The sequence below is a fragment of the Taudactylus pleione genome, unplaced genomic scaffold, assembly GCF_031769625.1.
Source record: "Taudactylus pleione unplaced genomic scaffold, aTauple2 ptg000203l, whole genome shotgun sequence".
NCBI classification, from domain to species: Eukaryota; Metazoa; Chordata; class Amphibia; order Anura; family Myobatrachidae; genus Taudactylus; species Taudactylus pleione.
The window spans coordinates 5,503,797-5,522,036 of record NW_028284605.1 but is presented as its reverse complement, the minus strand read 5'-3'; the positions used below and the strand labels follow the sequence as shown (position 1 = coordinate 5,522,036).

The 18,240-nt window shown below is 42.2% G+C and overlaps 1 protein-coding gene across 2 annotated transcripts in view; it reads left to right on the top strand.

Moving 5' to 3' along the window:
* The window catches only part of TRARG1 (trafficking regulator of GLUT4 (SLC2A4) 1), a 42,903-nt gene that overhangs the window by 19,506 nt on the left and 5,157 nt on the right, over positions 1-18,240 (top strand). Inside the window, exons 2-3 of one of the 2 annotated variants that reach the window (XR_015879232.1) lie at positions 12,617-12,746; positions 14,664-14,988. Coding sequence is in view for 1 of the 2 variants with exons in the window: in XM_088477806.1 (XP_088333932.1) it covers positions 12,617-12,746; positions 14,664-14,674 (141 nt within the window). In the remaining variant the exon portion in view is untranslated. Of the gene's footprint in view, positions 1-12,616; positions 12,747-14,663; positions 16,330-18,240 lie in introns of those variants that run through there. The other variant, XM_088477806.1, reaches the window with a different exon arrangement.

Here is an 18,240-nt window from a genome sequence, read left to right as displayed (position 1 = left end):
CATACGCTGGAGGCACTGAAGGGCAGGTAGAGGCGACAGTCCAGCAGCGGGCACAGGTTATTTTGTCACATTGCTTGTTTTTGCTGAGTCTCATAGAGACTTCCAGTGTGTGCAATATACAATTTATACCTTAATTCACTTTATACCTTAATCTGACTTTATACTTTAATCTGACTTAATCTGATTTATACCTTACTCTGACTTTTACCAGTAATAGCTCATACTCAGTATCAGTTTGCCCAATCAACATTCATGTGTTGCACAGTTAAAGACTAATTAATTCGAACAGCCCAATACATTTGACACCAGATATCCACGTTATTAGTCACTGTTTTTAGTTGTGAATAAATATATATATATATATATATATATATATACACACAGTGGCGTAAATTCATCCCAGATGACCGGAGGCAAGTTATAATTTGGTTACCTAAGTAAAAGAAAGAAAAATAAATATGGTGCACGTCCGTCCGTCCGCCCGTCCGCCCGCCCGCCCAAAAACACTAATATAGAATATGTGAATTTGTTTATATTAGGCTTTTTTACTAAAGTATATTTGGTGGATATCCCCTCCCTTTTTCGGGTATATACAACTATGCGTTAGTCACAGATAAGATAGTGACCTGTATAGTGCAATTAGTATGAGGCTCAGAGTCCTCCTGATGTAGACATGAAAGCCATCTGATGTGGGGTGGGGAGCCCTCCTGATACCCCTGATGAAGGGAAAAACCAACTGATGTGAGTTGGGAGCCCTTCTGATACCCCTAGTAGAGGAGAAAACCACCCAATGTGGGGGCTTTGAGGACTGAGTTTGAGTCAAGATACTGTAAGACTGCTACTGTGGTGGAACTACAAATCACAAAATGCCCAGTTTACTGTAGGAATGTGCAGGCTCGGATAGGTTCGAGTTTGCACGCCGAGTTCGGATTTTTCCCTCCAAAAAACGGAACTCAGAAAGAGGCAAAACGTCATCTTGCATGGACAAACATCATCATCATCCCATTTTTTGGAGGGAAAATCTGAACTCAGCGTTCAAACTCGAACCTATCCGAGCCTGCACATCCCTAGTTTACTGCAGACTGCTTCACATGCCAGGAAGTTGCTCCACCAAAGATTTGCCCCCAGACTCAGTCTCTGGTGCCCTAGGCCCGTGCCTACCATACACTCTTACCCACAGCTTCATCTGGTGCATCCTTTTTGACATCCAGCTCCTGGGAGATCTGCAGCCACCAGGGAGGACGGGAGTTGTGGGTGAGGGGGCGCCAGAGTCACACTGACATGAGAAGCTGCTGAGGAGCAGCGACATCAATGAGCAGGAACAAGCTATAGGTAGACAGAAGCGGCATCTGATGGTCTGACACAGAGCCCTCCACTAGTATATGGTTATGGTAGCTTCTCAGGTGCCGGGAAGAGGTGCCATGCACTGGGCGACCATAACGGTACACTCCGGGTACATATTTACAGCCCTATTGTGGGCAATGGAGGAGGTGTCCTTTCAGTGCTGGAGTCAGGGGCCTCCATTGTCTCCCATAGTTCTACCACTGTATATATATATATAATATATATATATATATATATAGTACATAATATAATTTGCACTCCTATTGGGTGGTTTATTAATTACCTCTGGCCATTTATTGTGTTTTGGTGATCCAGACCGGAATGGGTATGAATTCCCGTCAGCGGCAGCCCGACAGGAGCAGAGTGCGACGCAGCGGAAGCCCGACAGCGCTGGAAATCCCGATCGTGGATGGGTAAGTATCCTCTAACCTAACCTAACCCCCTAACCCTAACCCTCCTTAGGGAAGCCTAACCCTAACTTCCCCCCCAAGTGCCTAACCATAATCCCCCCTCTAAGTGCCTAACCCTAACCACCCCCTTCCCCGCTACCTAAACCTAAGTCCCCCGGGGGGGTGCCTAACCCTAAGTCCCCCCCGGGGGTGCCTAACCCTAACCCTCCCTCCCCCTAGCCTAACCCTAACCCTCCCGGGGGGGTGCCTAACCCTAAGTCCCCCCCGGGAGCCCTATACCTAATCCTTCCCCCCCGCGGCTGTCCCCTCGCGGCGCCCGGCATCACTACGATTGTGATGCCGGGCGCTGGTTTACCAGCGTCGGGGAAATGCGGGCGTCTACATCTAGACGCCCGGCATTTCACCCATGCCGGGATAAGACAGTCGGGAAGCCTGCTGCCGGTATATAGGCAGTCGGCTTCCCGATTGCTTCCCTCCAGACCTACTATAGCTATTTAGGAGAAGCATTTAACATATTATTTTAGATTTAATACATATTGTTAAGCGTTTCGGTGCCTGGTATTCGGCTTCCTTTCCCCATATGCACGAATTGCGCAGAGCACTAGATACACGCCCACGACACTCCCACAAGTCAGGGCGGTTCCATGCACTCACATTTCTGACACCCCAAAATGCCCTATTTCACGGAAAGACTGGTCTAACCAAGTTCTGCAAAAATGCGTAACTTTGCATCTGTGCATGCGCTGTATGGAAAAACTCACCATTTGCATCCAAGCACAGAGATCTGTCCGACTCAGAATCAGGCCCAATGTGATGTTGACGTTGTGACTGTCGGCAAATCATGCCGACTCCACTCACATACATTGCTGTCTACACTGCTCAGACTATATACTGTTTAAACCTTATTAATATTATTATCTATACAAGGTATACTGGAGCAGATACATTTGTAGATGTGATTTATATAACAGATGTTATCAATTTTTTTTATTAGACTAAATTAGTTTTCAGCTCCCCGTACTGTGGCTTCCCTGCTCATCACTGAGATAAATACTGCCGTAGGTGTGCGCCCAGATCATCAGCTTCCTTATAGAGACAGACAAATGCTGCCTGCTTTTTTCCTATAATAATTACTACGGCATACTTATAGATTTAGAAATTAGATTTAAAAAATAAATAAATAAATGACTGTTTTTTTAAAACTTTATTTGTGATTCAAGATTGTTAGCGCATAACTCTTCCTTATAAGTAAGAAAATTGCCTGTTCTATAAATAGGTGTATTTCACGCAAATAATTACTGCAGTGATTGAGGTTATAAATATTATATATCATCTACAATATATTTTACCACCTGAAATGTTTCTACTGTTTGGCAAGTATTTATTTTATTTGTAATGTAAAATAATAAGATATGTTTCATGTATGGCAACAGCGAAAAGCAACCCTCTCAAACGCAACATTCATAAATACATAAATGAATACACGCTCATAATGGATAGGAGAGACATGATGATGATGGACAGGCAGATATTAGTTGCAGCCAAGAATAAAACAGTGCTAGTGATTTGTCTTTCTGTTTACACAGATGTTCAAATGTTTTTTTGTTCTGTCAAACAAATACAGCCGTATGTGTGGCTCATTATGGCACGGTAGTTTATACTAACTGCCCCCCAAAACTCTCTCTCTCTTTTAAACAGTTCACTTTCACTCAAATAAATAATGGAATAGCTTTTTTTTTAATTATTATTATTATTATTATTATTATTATTATTATTATTATTTTTCTTTCCCCCCCCTTTTTTCTTTTTCTATTACTATCTGCTCTGATTTTGTTTTGATTTATTTAGAAACTATTTTGTGTGACTTTGTGATTTATTTTTCTGTTTTTTTTTTTTGTTTAGATGTTTCTATTTTCTATGTGTCTGTAGATTGATATATACAGCCAAAATTGTTTTCGTAACTTTGCTTATTATAAGCTAATAAAAATCTATTTGCACTAAATAATGAAATAGCTATGGCTCAAATTATATATTATACAGTATATTATACTAAGTGCATATCTCTTCATAAAGGCATGTATCTATCTATCTATCTATCTATCTATCTATCTATCTATCTATATATCTATCTATCTATCTATCTTTCTATCTATCTCTAGCTAAATATCACAGTAGCAATGGTTCAGATTATTTAAATATATTTTATTTTATTTGAAGCATTGCATAACCTATGCTGAAAGAGTCCCCTTTTAATTTCATATAAATAGCTTGATAACTCTAGTTCAAATTACTGTACAAAACAATACACTTTATTTTGTTATAACAGCCCCTTTTTTCACTTAAAGACATACAGTAGGACCTAACGTAACTCAGCTGTACAGAACTCTCCGTGTTCACGTAAATGTCCGATGGTTTGACGTTGCTTGCAGAACGCTGGACGCCGCAGCCTGATTGACAGGCTGCAGATGTTCCGGGGAGGAGCCGGGTACCATGTCCCAAAACGGAGGTGTGCCGTCCCTGTTTTGTGTTCGGACGCAGCGGCTCTTCTATACCGTCCATCTCAGAATCAGGCCAATGGTGCCATAGAAGTTGTTCATATATTGTAATATACTTCATACCAAATGTCTGTATTGCAATTACCTCTGTTTCACTAAAATGCATACAACCAAAGCAGGTGGGGCTACAATTCTTTTAATATAATCAATATACTAAATATAATTTGATTTATAAACTGATGCATAAACTAGGTATGTTGTTAATAAAATTAAATTGTAACATGTGAAAACTAAATAATACACACACATTTAAGCACAATCTGCAGAAAAGGAAGGCAAACACCCTCCTTATCTCCCTCCCGCATTAGGCACACCAGAGAGAAAGATAACTCTAGTTATTATTATGAGCCTTACTGGACAGAACATTCCTGTAGTAAATATTAATTTAACCAGCGGATCAATTAATCAATTTGCAGATTTCTAATCTGTCTAAAAGTGTGTGAGACTAGCAGTTGGCCCAGTCTCCAAGTGATCTATAAATTATATCCAGATGACGGTACAGTCTTGTCTGATGAGGTGGTATATCAGCTGTAGTAGGAGGGATACAGTATGTGTATAGCTTTATAATGTATCCAAAGCAATGTTAATGAATGCAGGTTATGCTTGGAAAAGGAACAGTGAAGCACACAACAATATCAAAGTGCCAGGTGCCCGGGGTGGGTGTTCTGGTGAAGCTCACTGAATATAACTTGAGCTCATCGCTTTTTGGGAGATAATTTATAATCGAACAGGAGCAGAACATCCCTTAAATGGTATCTACTGCGTAAAGGGTCTGCATAGAAATTGGTTTCTTTATGAATATGGTGGAGATGCTGAATGCACAGAACTGAGAAACACATTCTCATGCCCAGGTCCGCACCAATTGCAGAAGAGCAGTGTGTACAGCCAGAGAGGGCAAAGTTATTACTAGTTCTAACAAAGTAGACGGCACAGTGGGCCCCTTATAAGGAACAGTGTAAAACCAAGCGAGTTTAATGTAATCAGATAAAAGTGGGTGCATATTTAGGGTTGTCCATTGCCATACATAGGGGTAAATAACAATTTTTACTCTACAAATGAAGTTTTGCCCCAGTTCACAGTTGGGGGTCTTTGAGTCTCATATACTTGTGTCACATGATGTATTTCAGCAAAGACGCACATTCTCAGCGGCACTCTGCGCAATATAATAAACAGTTTAACACACACAGTAGCCACATGTGATAAAGACAGTCTAGGTGTCCCTTTGCTGTCATGATATATTTAAACTATAAATGAGATGAAAAACATCAAAGATTATAGAGTGGTAGTACTTGTCAGGGTCCCAGCACACGCTGCTGTGTGCTGGGATGCAATAGGAGACTACTCGCTTCTGCTGAGCAGCAGCAGTCTCCTCTGCCTGAGGGGGGGAAGCGATCACACTGATTGATCCCCCCCATGGATTTGCATCGAGCTCACAGCGCCCCCTCCCCAGTGCCGCAAAAAGGTGTTTGTTTCTAAGGAGACGTGGCACACCACCCGCGATTAGGCCACGCCCCTTCCCCCAGGCCCGGGCTGGCTCCCTATGGCCCTGCGCTATATAAATAACTGGTAATAAATAAATACAAAGTTTAACCTAAATATGGCCATTTCATTCAGTGTAATATGGGACTAAATAACATAGGAGACTCTAAGGCGGGCGCCCGCTGAGATGTTATTACCAGCGGGCGCCCGGCTCTTCTCCAGTGCCGTGCTAGCCAGAGGCTGGAGTTCTCTCCTGAACTGCAGCTTCCGGCTCTCCTCACAGGCACTATGGGAGAGACGTAATGACGTCTCTCCCATAGTTCCGAGGAGCAGCCGGGCGGACCCAACGGCGGCGGTCACAGGAGCGGGTTTAAGGTATTTCTTTTTTTGTGTGTGTTTAAGCATCACTACGGGGGCATTACCAGGGGGACTACAGAAGCATTACCAGGGAGCACTAAAGGGGCATTATCAGGGGGCACTACGGGGGCATTTCCAGGGTGCACTACGGGGGTATTACCAGGGGGCACTACAGGGGCATTAACAGGGGGCACTACAGGGGCATTATAAGGGGGCTCTACATGGGTATTATCAGGGGCATTACCAGGGGGCTCTACCGGGCATTACCAGGGGGCACTACAGGGGAATTACCAGGGGACTCTACAGAGGCATTAGCAGGGGGCTGTACATGGGCACTACAGGGGCATTACTAATTGGGCACTACAGGGGCATAACTAGGGGTATTACTACATGGGCACTACAGGGGCATTAACAGGAGGCTCTACAGGGGCATTACTAGGGGGCACTACAGGGGCATTACTAAATGGGCACTACAGGGGCATTACTAGGGGTATTACTGCATGGGCACTACAGGGGCATTACTAGAGGGCATTACTATATGGGGACTACAGGGGCATTATTATTTGGGCACTACAGGAGCATTACTATGGGGGCATTACCATATGGGCACTACAGGGGCATTACTATGGGAACATTACCATATGGCCACTAGAACAGGGGCATTACCTCAGCAGGCATTACTATAGGTGCACTACTGAAGGGGCATCACTATGGGGGCACTGCTGCGGGGGAGTTACCAGGGGGAGGGGGCGCCAAATTACTGTCTTGCCCTAGGTGACAAAAACACTAGTTTTGACCTATATATATATATATATATATATATATATATATATATATATATTATAGAATATTGAATTCCTGAATTGACTGTTAATGATATAATAGAATTTAACCTGTGTACAGTGACTGAGGCTCTGGATCCACAGTAAACAGGACGGAGAAAATTAATTTTTATAGGTTAATATCGATGGCAACAGATCCTTGATATACTATAATAGGTAACTTACCTGGATATTACCATTCATACTATAGTGTCATTGTGTCCTTGGGTCGACACACATCCATCTAAACGTATTATTAATAAGACTGCTCGCTAGATATGGCAACAACAATGAATAAATAATACAATAGATCTGGTTGGTGGTAACAATTTTAATTAATTTCATTTTGTTATAATTAATATGAGTACAACAAATATTTTGCTGATCTATTTTAAGGATGAGTTAAAAGTTATGTTTTAAGACATCATTATCTATAGGGTACACCGCTGTAATACTATGGGGTCGATTCAGACCCGGACGCTAAGCCGTGATCACTCGCATCCAAAAGGTGCCGGGTATGCAAATTCCGCGATCACACTGTCTGGTGTAAGGACGCCCTCTATGTTTTAGAGAGTGGCGGCAGAGTGAGCGCACGCCAGTATAAAGACGCCCACTTTTCTTTCTTAGCACATGTCATCTCCAGGAAGTGTGTGATTAATCAGAACCATGGAGAGCCATCGGAGCTGCACGCATCGCTTGAGGTAGACCCTACCCCACCGCAAGCACTGCAATCACTGCAGGCTGAAATACAACCAAGTGATGTGCACAATGATGCTTCCATGCTAATTATGCACAACCATAAAACTCCATTTTGATGCCCAGCAGACACACCTGCGTTCGCAGCACCACACCCCAGTTCTAAAGCACCTTCCCCTGTTACCACCCACAAATGGCATTATCTGTCATTCAAAGTAGCGCTCAGTCTTTGTGCTAAGAGCACACGATTCTCGATCGCAGTGACTGGTTCGCGCACGCGCACTGCGATGCATACGCATGCGCAGATGGGCGACTATCGGTTATAGCGTGCGTTCGTGGCTTAGCGTATGGGTCTGAATCGGGCCCTATATACTTGACAATTATTAATTGAGTGAAAAACAATCGCCCTGTGAGTGGTTGGGTATGAAATCCCGGCTGTCGGGATGCCGCTGGTCAGAATACCGACAGCAGCTACCCAACAGCCAGAATCCCGACACCCATAGAGAACACCGGTGAGTATTTTTCTAACCCCATACCCTAACCCTCCCTCCCCGGTGCCTAACCATAACCTCCCCCTCTAGTACCTATACCTAACCTCCCCTTCCACGCACCCTAAACCTAACACCCCCTTCCCGGTGCCTAAACCTAACCTCCCCCTCCCCGCACCCTAATCCTAAAACTCCCTCCCCGGTGCCTAACCCTAACCCTCCTCCTAATGCCTAACCCTAAGCCTGCTACCTAACCCTAACCTCCCCCTAAAACCCCGATACTTACCTTCGGGATACCGGCAGTCGGGATACTGGTGCCTGGGATCCCGACCTGTCGGGATTTCGGCACCGGTATTCAGACCGTCAGCATCCCGCACGCCGGGATGCCGACTACATCTCCCTGTGAGTGCCCATTATGAGGAATACGTTTTCTGTTGTTGTTTCGTGTGTATTTTTAATCCTGGGTGCACCTCCTGACTATAAGAATTATATCCATTGGTAACATATTGAAATGGGGAAGGATGATTGAAACTAAAGTGGTTTGTGCGGATAGGTTCTTCTATGGAACAGAATATTATCAATTTCTCAACAGTTATTTCTATTAGTAAAAAAAAAGTCATTAGGGAATTTCCTTACATTGTCTCATAGTTATGTCCTTTTGTGGAAGTGACCAATGAATATTCACTCTTTCCACATGATTTATTTTACTCAGATGTTTCAATTTGGTGATGTTTAAATTTACCTAGGGAACAGTAGCTCAGATAGTGATGTCAAGTCAGTAACCAAACATGACATGTTCCTTGGACGGAAAGGACTTTGATGGCTTTGTGTAACTTTTGTCGTTTGCATAACTTTTCCAGAAATACTGCAAATATCACTTTTGAGCAATAAAGGTCTAATGCAAGTTTGATAACAAAGTAGGTGTAAATTATACTTAAAGAAATGCAGTTGCATAAATAGCGTAATTCATCCCATATGTAGAGCTCGAGATGAGTTCTGGCTGGCAAGTGTAGCATATGCATCTGCTTATGCCAGGAATATGTTACACTTATGTATCACTTGTTGTAAACCATTTATGTTATGTGCAATAAACACATTTACTGTTTGGAGGGTTAAGGTTAGGCACTAAGGGCAGGGTTAGGGTTAGGCTGCAGGGAGAAAGGGTTAGGTTTAGGGGTATAGTTAGGAGGAATCGGTTTGAACTACCGCCGGATGCAAGTCCAGACAGCGGCTGGCCAACATGGCTGAAAATCCTGATTGTCCCCAGGTAAGTATCAACTAACCTAACCTAACTCCCTAACCCTAACCCTCCTTAGGGGTGCCTAACCCTAACCTTCCCCCCAAGTGCCTAACCATAATCCCCCCTCTAAGTGCCTAAACCGAACCTCCCCTTCCCCGCCGCCTAAACCTAAGTCCCCCGGGGGGGTGCCTACCCCTAAATCGCCCCTGGGGGTGCCTAACCCTCCCTTCCCCTAGCCTAACCCTAACATCCCAGAGGGGTGCATCACTTTGATCGGGGTGCCGGGCGCCGTTCTCCCGGCGTCGGCAAAATGACAGGCATCTAGATTTAGACACCTGTCATTTAACCCTTGCCGGGATAAAGCAGTCGGGAAGCCAGCTGTCGGGCTTACGTCCACCGGCTTCCCGACTGCATACCGGTTAGGATACTTACCAACAGGTGTCGGTATCCTAACCCTGTGGGGATGCCTGCGTCGGGATTCTGACTGCTGGGATCCCGAGCACCGGCATCCCGTACACAACCCGCCCGAAGTTTACATACACTGCACTTTCTGAGGTAGACTATAGCTTGTTAAGTGTTAAGTATGAGCTTTTCATGAGCTGGTCACATTCAATCTAAAATCAAGCATTAGGAACTCTCTCTAGAAATCATGCGTTTAATCCTGGGCTCCAGACATAACTGAATGTTGAAATGTATGGAATAGATAGAATCGCATATTTTACTACAGTCTGTTTGCCTAGTCAGTTGCAAAGAAATAATATAATGCTGCTGTATTAAAAGTGTGTGAACATTGGGTACTATCTGGCAATTACAGAAGAACATTGGCCACTTGAGGGTTTGGGAATGAGCAAGAGCATTTGCCATAGGGATCAATGATCCCTCATATAATTGTATTTTAACAAGCTATATTAAGGAGCACTGATCGCTGAAGTTATTGGCATTCTGATATAAGCACACACTCAAGATGTCACTGAGAACAACTTTACTTTATTTAGATCTTAGTGTATCCAAGCAAATTTTATGTTTTCTTGGCATATAGGATTAAACATACTATTATTTTATGGGGTTGGAGTTAGAGAATAGGATTTTTGACATGATGTAAATAGGTGTTGGGCAGTTGAATATCAGTTAACATATCTATATAAGGTCTAAGGGGGATATGTATCAAGTCTTGGGGAGAGATAAAGGATAAATGCACCAATCAATCAGCTTCTAACTGCCATTTTACAGGCTGTTTGAAAATTAAAATTAGGAGCTGATTTATTGGTACTTTATCTCTCTCCACTTAATCTCTCTCCAGAGCTTGATACATCTCCTCCTAAGAACCTATAGTAGATAAAGTCTAAAGCTGGGTACACACTAAACGATATATCATCTTATCCCGCGGATTAGAGCGACATATCGGGTACATCGTCTGGTGGGTACCCATGATATGCGCGCTCCCTTGGGTCGTTAACGGCATCGCCCATCACCCCTACTGCCACCCCTACTGCAGGGCCGACAAGGGGATGTCGCTAATGATGCCATGCTGCAGAATGTAGTATGGCGCCTCCCTCCCCCCGTCAGACCCGGCATCGTTAAGTGTGTATGCACTTGCCGCATGCCAGGTTCCGTCGCCCGTGACATAGGGCTGGGTACACATCGTCTGATGTGTACCCAGCTTAAGAATAGTTCTCAAATACATTTTGCTTTGAGCCTTTTGTTCTTGCAGTACTGCATTATGAGGACACTGTGGGTGAAATGTTAAACAGATTGCAGAATTCCAGGGTGGATCAAAAGAGAAGTTAATTTAAACTCTATGTTGTTGTTATAATAAAATATATTTTATTATTTTATTTCAAAATGTCCAGTAAAATAATGTAATTTAGATTGCTTATGTTATGTGACAAAAATATAAAAAATTATATATTATTCAATTTGTGTTTTTTTAATGGAGCAGTGATGTCTCAGGGATGCTTTGTTAATACTCAGCAGCACTCCTGTTCTGCCATTTCCATTCTGCTATCTATAGTGATATTTCAATGTTTCCACCTTCATGTTGCTTTGTGTTGGTTTCTGTATATGCTTTCCTTCAGGGGTTCATGCCAGGCACCTGGAGGCAAAATAGATGGTGGCGCCATACCCTCCCCCTGAGTCTCACCTGCCAGCCACCACTGTCTCTTCAGCCAGCCTCTCTCTGTCTCACCAGCCAGCCTCCTGTCTCTCCAGTCAACCGCCACTGTCTCTCCAGTCAGCCCCCACTGTCTCTCCAGGCAGCCCCCACTATCTCTCCAGTCATCCCACACTGTCTCTCCAGTCAGCCCCCACTGTCTCTCCAGCCAGCCCCCTGTCTCTCCTGACAGCACCCCTCTGTCTTTCCAGTAAGCCCTCTCTCTCTCTCCAGTCAGCTCTGCTCTGTCTCTTCAGTCAGCCCCCACTGTTTCTCTTGCCAGTCTTGCAGTGTTTCTCCAGCTCCTGTCCCTTATCCCTCCAGCTCCTCTTACCTTCTCCTGGGACTTCTGGCTGTGCCTGCCTGCTCTACATGTCACCGTCCTCTGACTGCCACGTTGCATATCTTCAGACACCACAGGTGTTTGGTGCAATAATTTTTTTTTTGTTTATTGTGACTCACAGTAAACAAAAAAACTTTATTGCACCAGCCGGCTTCGGTGGTGCATGAAGATAAAACAGCGGCTCCCCAGACCCCACAAATAGATCCATCTATAACTGCCACCTGACACGATGGCAGCGGTTATAGAAAGATTTATCTGTGTTCCCCTGATACCCCTTTGCCAGCAGGTACCCAGAGGCCAGTGACTCCACAATCTCCGGGAGTTCCGCCTTTGCCTTCCTGCAACTTTTGTTAAACCCATGGCTTTATTTTCTTGGCTTGTATCTCTAATCTTGTTTCTTTTATTGCCTTTGGATTATGACAGCTCAGACCATCTCCGAGTACTTTAAACAATTTTCTCAGAAATATATATACTGTATATGTATAGATTAAATGCCTAGCTTAAAAACATAGATGGAAGTGAGGAAGTTATTGCAATGCAGCTAATAAAAGTTGCAAAAAGGTTTGTACAAACGAATAAACTAACAATAGATTAGAGTCAAAAAGCCATTTTATTTATTAATGTTGTGAAAACAAAAGTGAATATAAAAGGCAAGTTATAAACAGGGTATATCCTTATGTAAATTCAGACTAAATAATAGTGGTTTGTGTTACTCTTTGTTTCCACATGATTAGTCACGGAACAGCTTGCAGCAGGGAGATGTGGATGGAGCCCGGAGATTAGGACGCTTGGCCAGGCTATTGAGTGTTGTTTCCATCCTGTTGGGGATTGTCATCATCGTCCTCTGTATCCTCAGTCTCACAGGTAGGTAACTGAGAAATGTTTCAGGAACACCAAACTGTTCACACAGCTATTATACTAGTACAGAATGAGAGCAAATCCTCTTGATCAGTAGATGTAGAAGACACAGGCTCAGTCTATGGTACTTGTATGTCAGGGTCATTATCAGCTAATTCTGGGTGGAGGCCCTTGTTAAATGATATCCTAAAAATAAGGATTACCCCCCTCCCCTGCCGCTACCACCTCCATATCTATTCATCTTTTAATTAATCAGTAGAAGCACCTATGTCTAGTAGTAGATCTGATATTATTGAGGCATTGTCTGTTATATTTGGGAAGGTGACCAGTGAATAGATATTAGAAATACACAATGCACCATTCCCTTATAATATGTACACACAAATGACATCAGTTATATAGTATACAGTATGCTTTCCCTGTACTAGGTTCAAGTAATAAAATTAATCTCCTGAAATTCTATCACATTTTACAACTTTCTACCTTCTCTTGCAACAATGTATTACATTTCTGAGCCTGTGGACATAAACCATCCTTCCTTTTAGGCACATTAGGCATAGGATAATATAACTGGGAAGTTTGGGTGGTAAAGAGCCCGAGGTATTAAATGGACTCAGACCTTCCCCATTCAAACTCATTTGGCTGGCTGAGACCTGTATTGCCACATAGAAAAATATTGTATAACAAAAAACACAGGAAAAAAATACCACCTCATTGCTTTCCTATGGTAGTTCCAAAGGGATCCTCTCTTTCTTCCTCTTTCTCCTTTTTATCCAAAAGCAATACAACTATATTAGCAAAACTGAGCCCCAGCACAAATGACAGGTAAGAAGAGCACCTTTGCTCCGTATTGGTTAGTTGCGGCATGAGAACGCCGCTGTGATTTCAGAGCTGCAGCTAATCTCTCTGATTCTTGGAACACTTTCTTAATAATAAAAAACAGTAAGAAGGGACACATGTAATATAGACAGAGTTGAAGACCCATAACTCCAATGCATAATTGGACACATAAATGAAGCTAAACTCATCAGCATAATTTTTGAAAAAAACAATAAAAACTTTATACAGTTAAAAGGGTTTGGTGCTAAAGTGCTCATTTGCATTTTCGCAAGGATCCGCAAACACACAATCTAGATTTATTTTTTGTGAACTGTCCCAAGGACCATGGATGGGGTGTGACTCTCGAAATTTACTATGCATACATATAAGTACATGTCTAGTACACAAATAAGAAGTGCAGGTTTGTACATTTAGCAAATTGTCCTTCTTTTGTACTGTCACTTTGTTTTAAGCAAATAAAATTTACATTTTATAAGAGTCATTTACTAAACACTAATTTATATTCAGGATATTCAGCATATTTGGTTTTGCATAATTGTGTCTCTTTTTATTTACCATCTTTCACCAAGGTAAAAATGTCACACCCTGCCTAACGTCACTGTAGGACCATTCCCTAACTTAGTTCATCTTTTCACATCTACCCTTAATATACTGCTCATTTGAGCCTCATCCATCTATTAAGAAGTCAGAAGACAGCGCTGTCTCAATTCCATGTGTCACGCTTCTAGTTTTTCATGCTTTTGTAGAATTGCAAATGGACCCGCACCAAAGAAATGTATATAGAGTAACCCTGCTACACCAGCAATACCTCTAAAATGCATATTCTCCACCCTTTGAAGCAGTAAAGGATGCAAAATGTGTTGCATTTTCGTGCCTGTGTATGATAAAAGAAATGCTGAAAACATGACCTGTTTGGGATACTAAAGGATTATAGTTGATATGATCAAATGTTTTTGAGATGTGCTATTCCCAATACAAATGTTTCAAAACACTCACAAATAAAACTAATACAATGAATGATTAGCTGAATGGTCTGTACGCCGACTGCTGTGTTCTTATCGCTGTTTCTTTTATCCCCTGTAGTTTTCCACTGAGGATTGCGGATGATCTGGAGCTCAGAGGGAGATCCGGAAGCGGCCTGCCTTTCCTTCGCACTTTTTTATCCTCCTCACTGCAAGACAACCTTCCATCTTGGAGAGCGCCCGAAGGAAGGAGCAGGTCCATTTCTTCCCAAGGCTCAAGGGATTGCATGCAGCACTTAAAACGCCCTTGGGAATTGAGGGAGATGCGGGAGTAGAGCACACAAAGAGAGGGACTTGCAAAAAGGGATACAGAGAGATGCCTTAAGAAACAGAAAATCCAATACATGAACAATGTGTGGATGGGGCATCTGGGGACTGGCATTCAGGTGATGGCACAAATCCTTTTTTTATTTCCAGCTTTTGTATCAAAGGAATGAAAGCTATTGTCTGTATTCAATAATAAAGCTATAAACTGCCATATATAGGGTAGTAATTAGGAGAAAACGTCATGCCGCACCGTGTGGTGTGACCTCCCCCTGTTTTGGATGATGCTGCTTCCTCGCTGACAAAATGGAACAAGACTTTTAATCTCTTTTTTAGTATTTTTGATGGGTTATTTAAAAAAAATACAACAAACACTGAAACAGAATAAAAAAACTTTTGGACTATATGCATGTCCTTACCGCTATAAGCACCTCTTCTCCTTTGCTTCAGGCTGGTGCTAAAATATACATAGTAATCAGGGGGTTACTGATGCAGGTTTATGTGTGCAAGGAGACCACTGAGCACTCATTAAAGCATAACTAAGAGATACATAGGACATATACAGTGTTGGCAATTGTTTGAGCTTCAGACATCCATACCTTGTTAGGATCACAGACCAGAGGGACACTTACAGTAGACACATTTCAGGAGAATGGAACAGTATCACATAAGTATGTGTATATTATTATTATTTTTTTAATAATTTGTTCCCATTGTCATGTGTTCAATGTGTTTGTTGCACAGTTCATTAAACCATACGCCACATGTTACATTATGTAAGAAGGGATCACTGGACTGACATAATCATAATTTGCTGATATGATTAGATTTCAATAGAAGGCAAAAAAAAACAGACCAACTAAACTTTAGGATCATTTACAATATATAATAAACAAGTATAGATTGTTAAAGCCAAAAATTTGTATCTATCCGCTTGATAAGTTTACGAATGAATTACTTGGGCTTCATATTACAGCTGTATTATTGAGAGTCAAATTTTGCCAACAAAACATCCATTATACTCATCTGCTCTATCTTTCCCAGGATGTACAGTATGCACTAAGCCACACCTACTGGTGTAGCAATATAGAATCTCCATATGTCAACTTTCATAGAACTCACTTGCTTTGTGCACAAGGCTAAGGAATGCAGGTGGCTAATTATTAGTTGTTGCCAGGGGCTCCAAAAAGACGTGGAAGTTGGCAGAGAGCATTCAGAACCAGGCCTGTCTAATTACTCAGGCTTCCATAGAGACATTGCCATGTCAACTGGATAGTGTGACTATGGGCCTGATTCAGACCCACTCGCGAGCGGCTGTCCGCTCGCAAGTGGGTCGATGTTATGCACTGAGCATGCGCACGACGGAGGGAGCTCCGTCGTGCGCATGCGCCAGACGCGACGAGCGAAGGAAAGTCCTTCGCTCGTTGTGTCCGATCAAAGGGGGCGTGCTGCCCTTTGGTAGGCGTCAGAAGCCGGCCCACTGACATCACTAGTGATGTCAGTGGGAGTGATTTTGGCTCTGATAGAGCCAAAATCACTCCGGAGCTTGCGGTTGAAAACCTCAACCGCAGGCTCCGGCTCGCAATTTCGATGGTCACGATGGTCTCGACCATCGCGGCCATCACAAAGCACGCTCGTATAGCCTGTGGGTGGTGACCCACAGCTATACGAGCGTCCAGGAGGACGCTCCATGAAAATGGAGCCCGGCCCTCATTCAGAGCGTGCGCTCTGCTCAGAGCGTACGGCTCTGAATGAGGGCCTATGTCCCCTTCTGTGGGTGGTGAATCTTGTACTGAAGGCCATTGTATTCAAAATAGGGTGTGGCCATGCAACAACTTGCTTGGCACCACCCACCAGTACTGGGGTCCAATAGATCTCCCAGCATCTATTTGCTCTGTAAAAAGGAAAACAACATCTACCCAATTACATGCCCACATGTCCTTTCACAAAACATTTTACATCTAATTTCACAAAATATATTCATGCAATTGGGCAATTTTCACAATTTCAAGGTGACAATGTTTATAACATCCTCACATAAAAAAATGCATTGACAGATTTGTTTTTGTTACTGGTGATAGTGTTAATGTGTATGGCTACCATTACTGAATTATGTAAGTGCATCAACACTGCCACAAAGACCAAATATTTCCAATGTAGTAATGCTAATTATGCAAATTTGCTACGGTATCAGCTACAAAAATTGACGATGTGCAAAAACGTTTAAATTAAATAAATACTTTCATTATATGTATTAACGTAAACTGGGTAAAAGTATTTTCTAAAAAGGAAAAATTAGCCTTCCCAAATTTGTGGATTAATCATTTAAAAAAAATGTAACCAAAAATGGATGGAATAAGTATAGGATAGGAATAGGCTATGTATTTTATATCAAAAGAGAAAAGAGAAAAGTTAGGAGATAGTCCATCTTATCTTTGCACAATGATTGCTTACTTTTACCACCGTTATTGGATGTAGTCAGTGTGCTAATAAGTATTTGGATGAATAAACATTTAAGCACTGTCCTTCCATCTATATTTTAGTGTTTTTAGGAATAAACCTCTATGTGTAAAAAACAAAACAATACAGGATGCATAATTTATAATAAATATTGTTTTGTTGGAGAATCACTTAGAAAATATACAACCTGGAAAAAGCTAACACTTGGAGTAAAATATTTATGCCTAATAGCTTAATGCATTTCCCTAGTTTACCCACAATGCACCTACTGTTGATTGACTCTAGCTTCAACATATTGGACACTGTCAATTTTACTAGATAGCGTTAGCATCCTTCTTATACTGTATGTTGATCTCTTAAATCAAGTTATAACTACTGTAGGTTTTAAAATGGGGTACAGAATTAATGAGCAGGTACATAAAATAGTGATGGCTATAACATATATGATGCATAATAATACTTATTAGGGACTCCCGCGAAAGTTAATGCAGAGTATCTTATTTATCACGTATTCATTCATCTCTTATATATCAAGGTGAAAATTGCCAAACAACCTCTAATGGTTATGACCAGCACCACTAGTGTCTTTTTTTTTTTTTTTTGCTTCTTTTTTTTGCTTCCTATTTTGAATTTAAAATGATTCCCAGTCTGATTTGTAAAAATGTATTTCTTTATTGTATCATTAATCTGTGTCCACTCTGCAACCTGCACAATTGTCCTGTAATTGAGTAGTAGACAACCTTCAGCACATAGGCTACTACTTACAGATTCATCATCTCCAGCCATTCGGCTGCTGGTAGGTGGTGACATTTGTAGGTATGTAACCAGCAGTGGTTTACAATTGGAGACTTTGCGACACTAGCATCCCTACTGTCAGTCATTTCCATGGCAAGTGATCCCCACACTCTCCTATT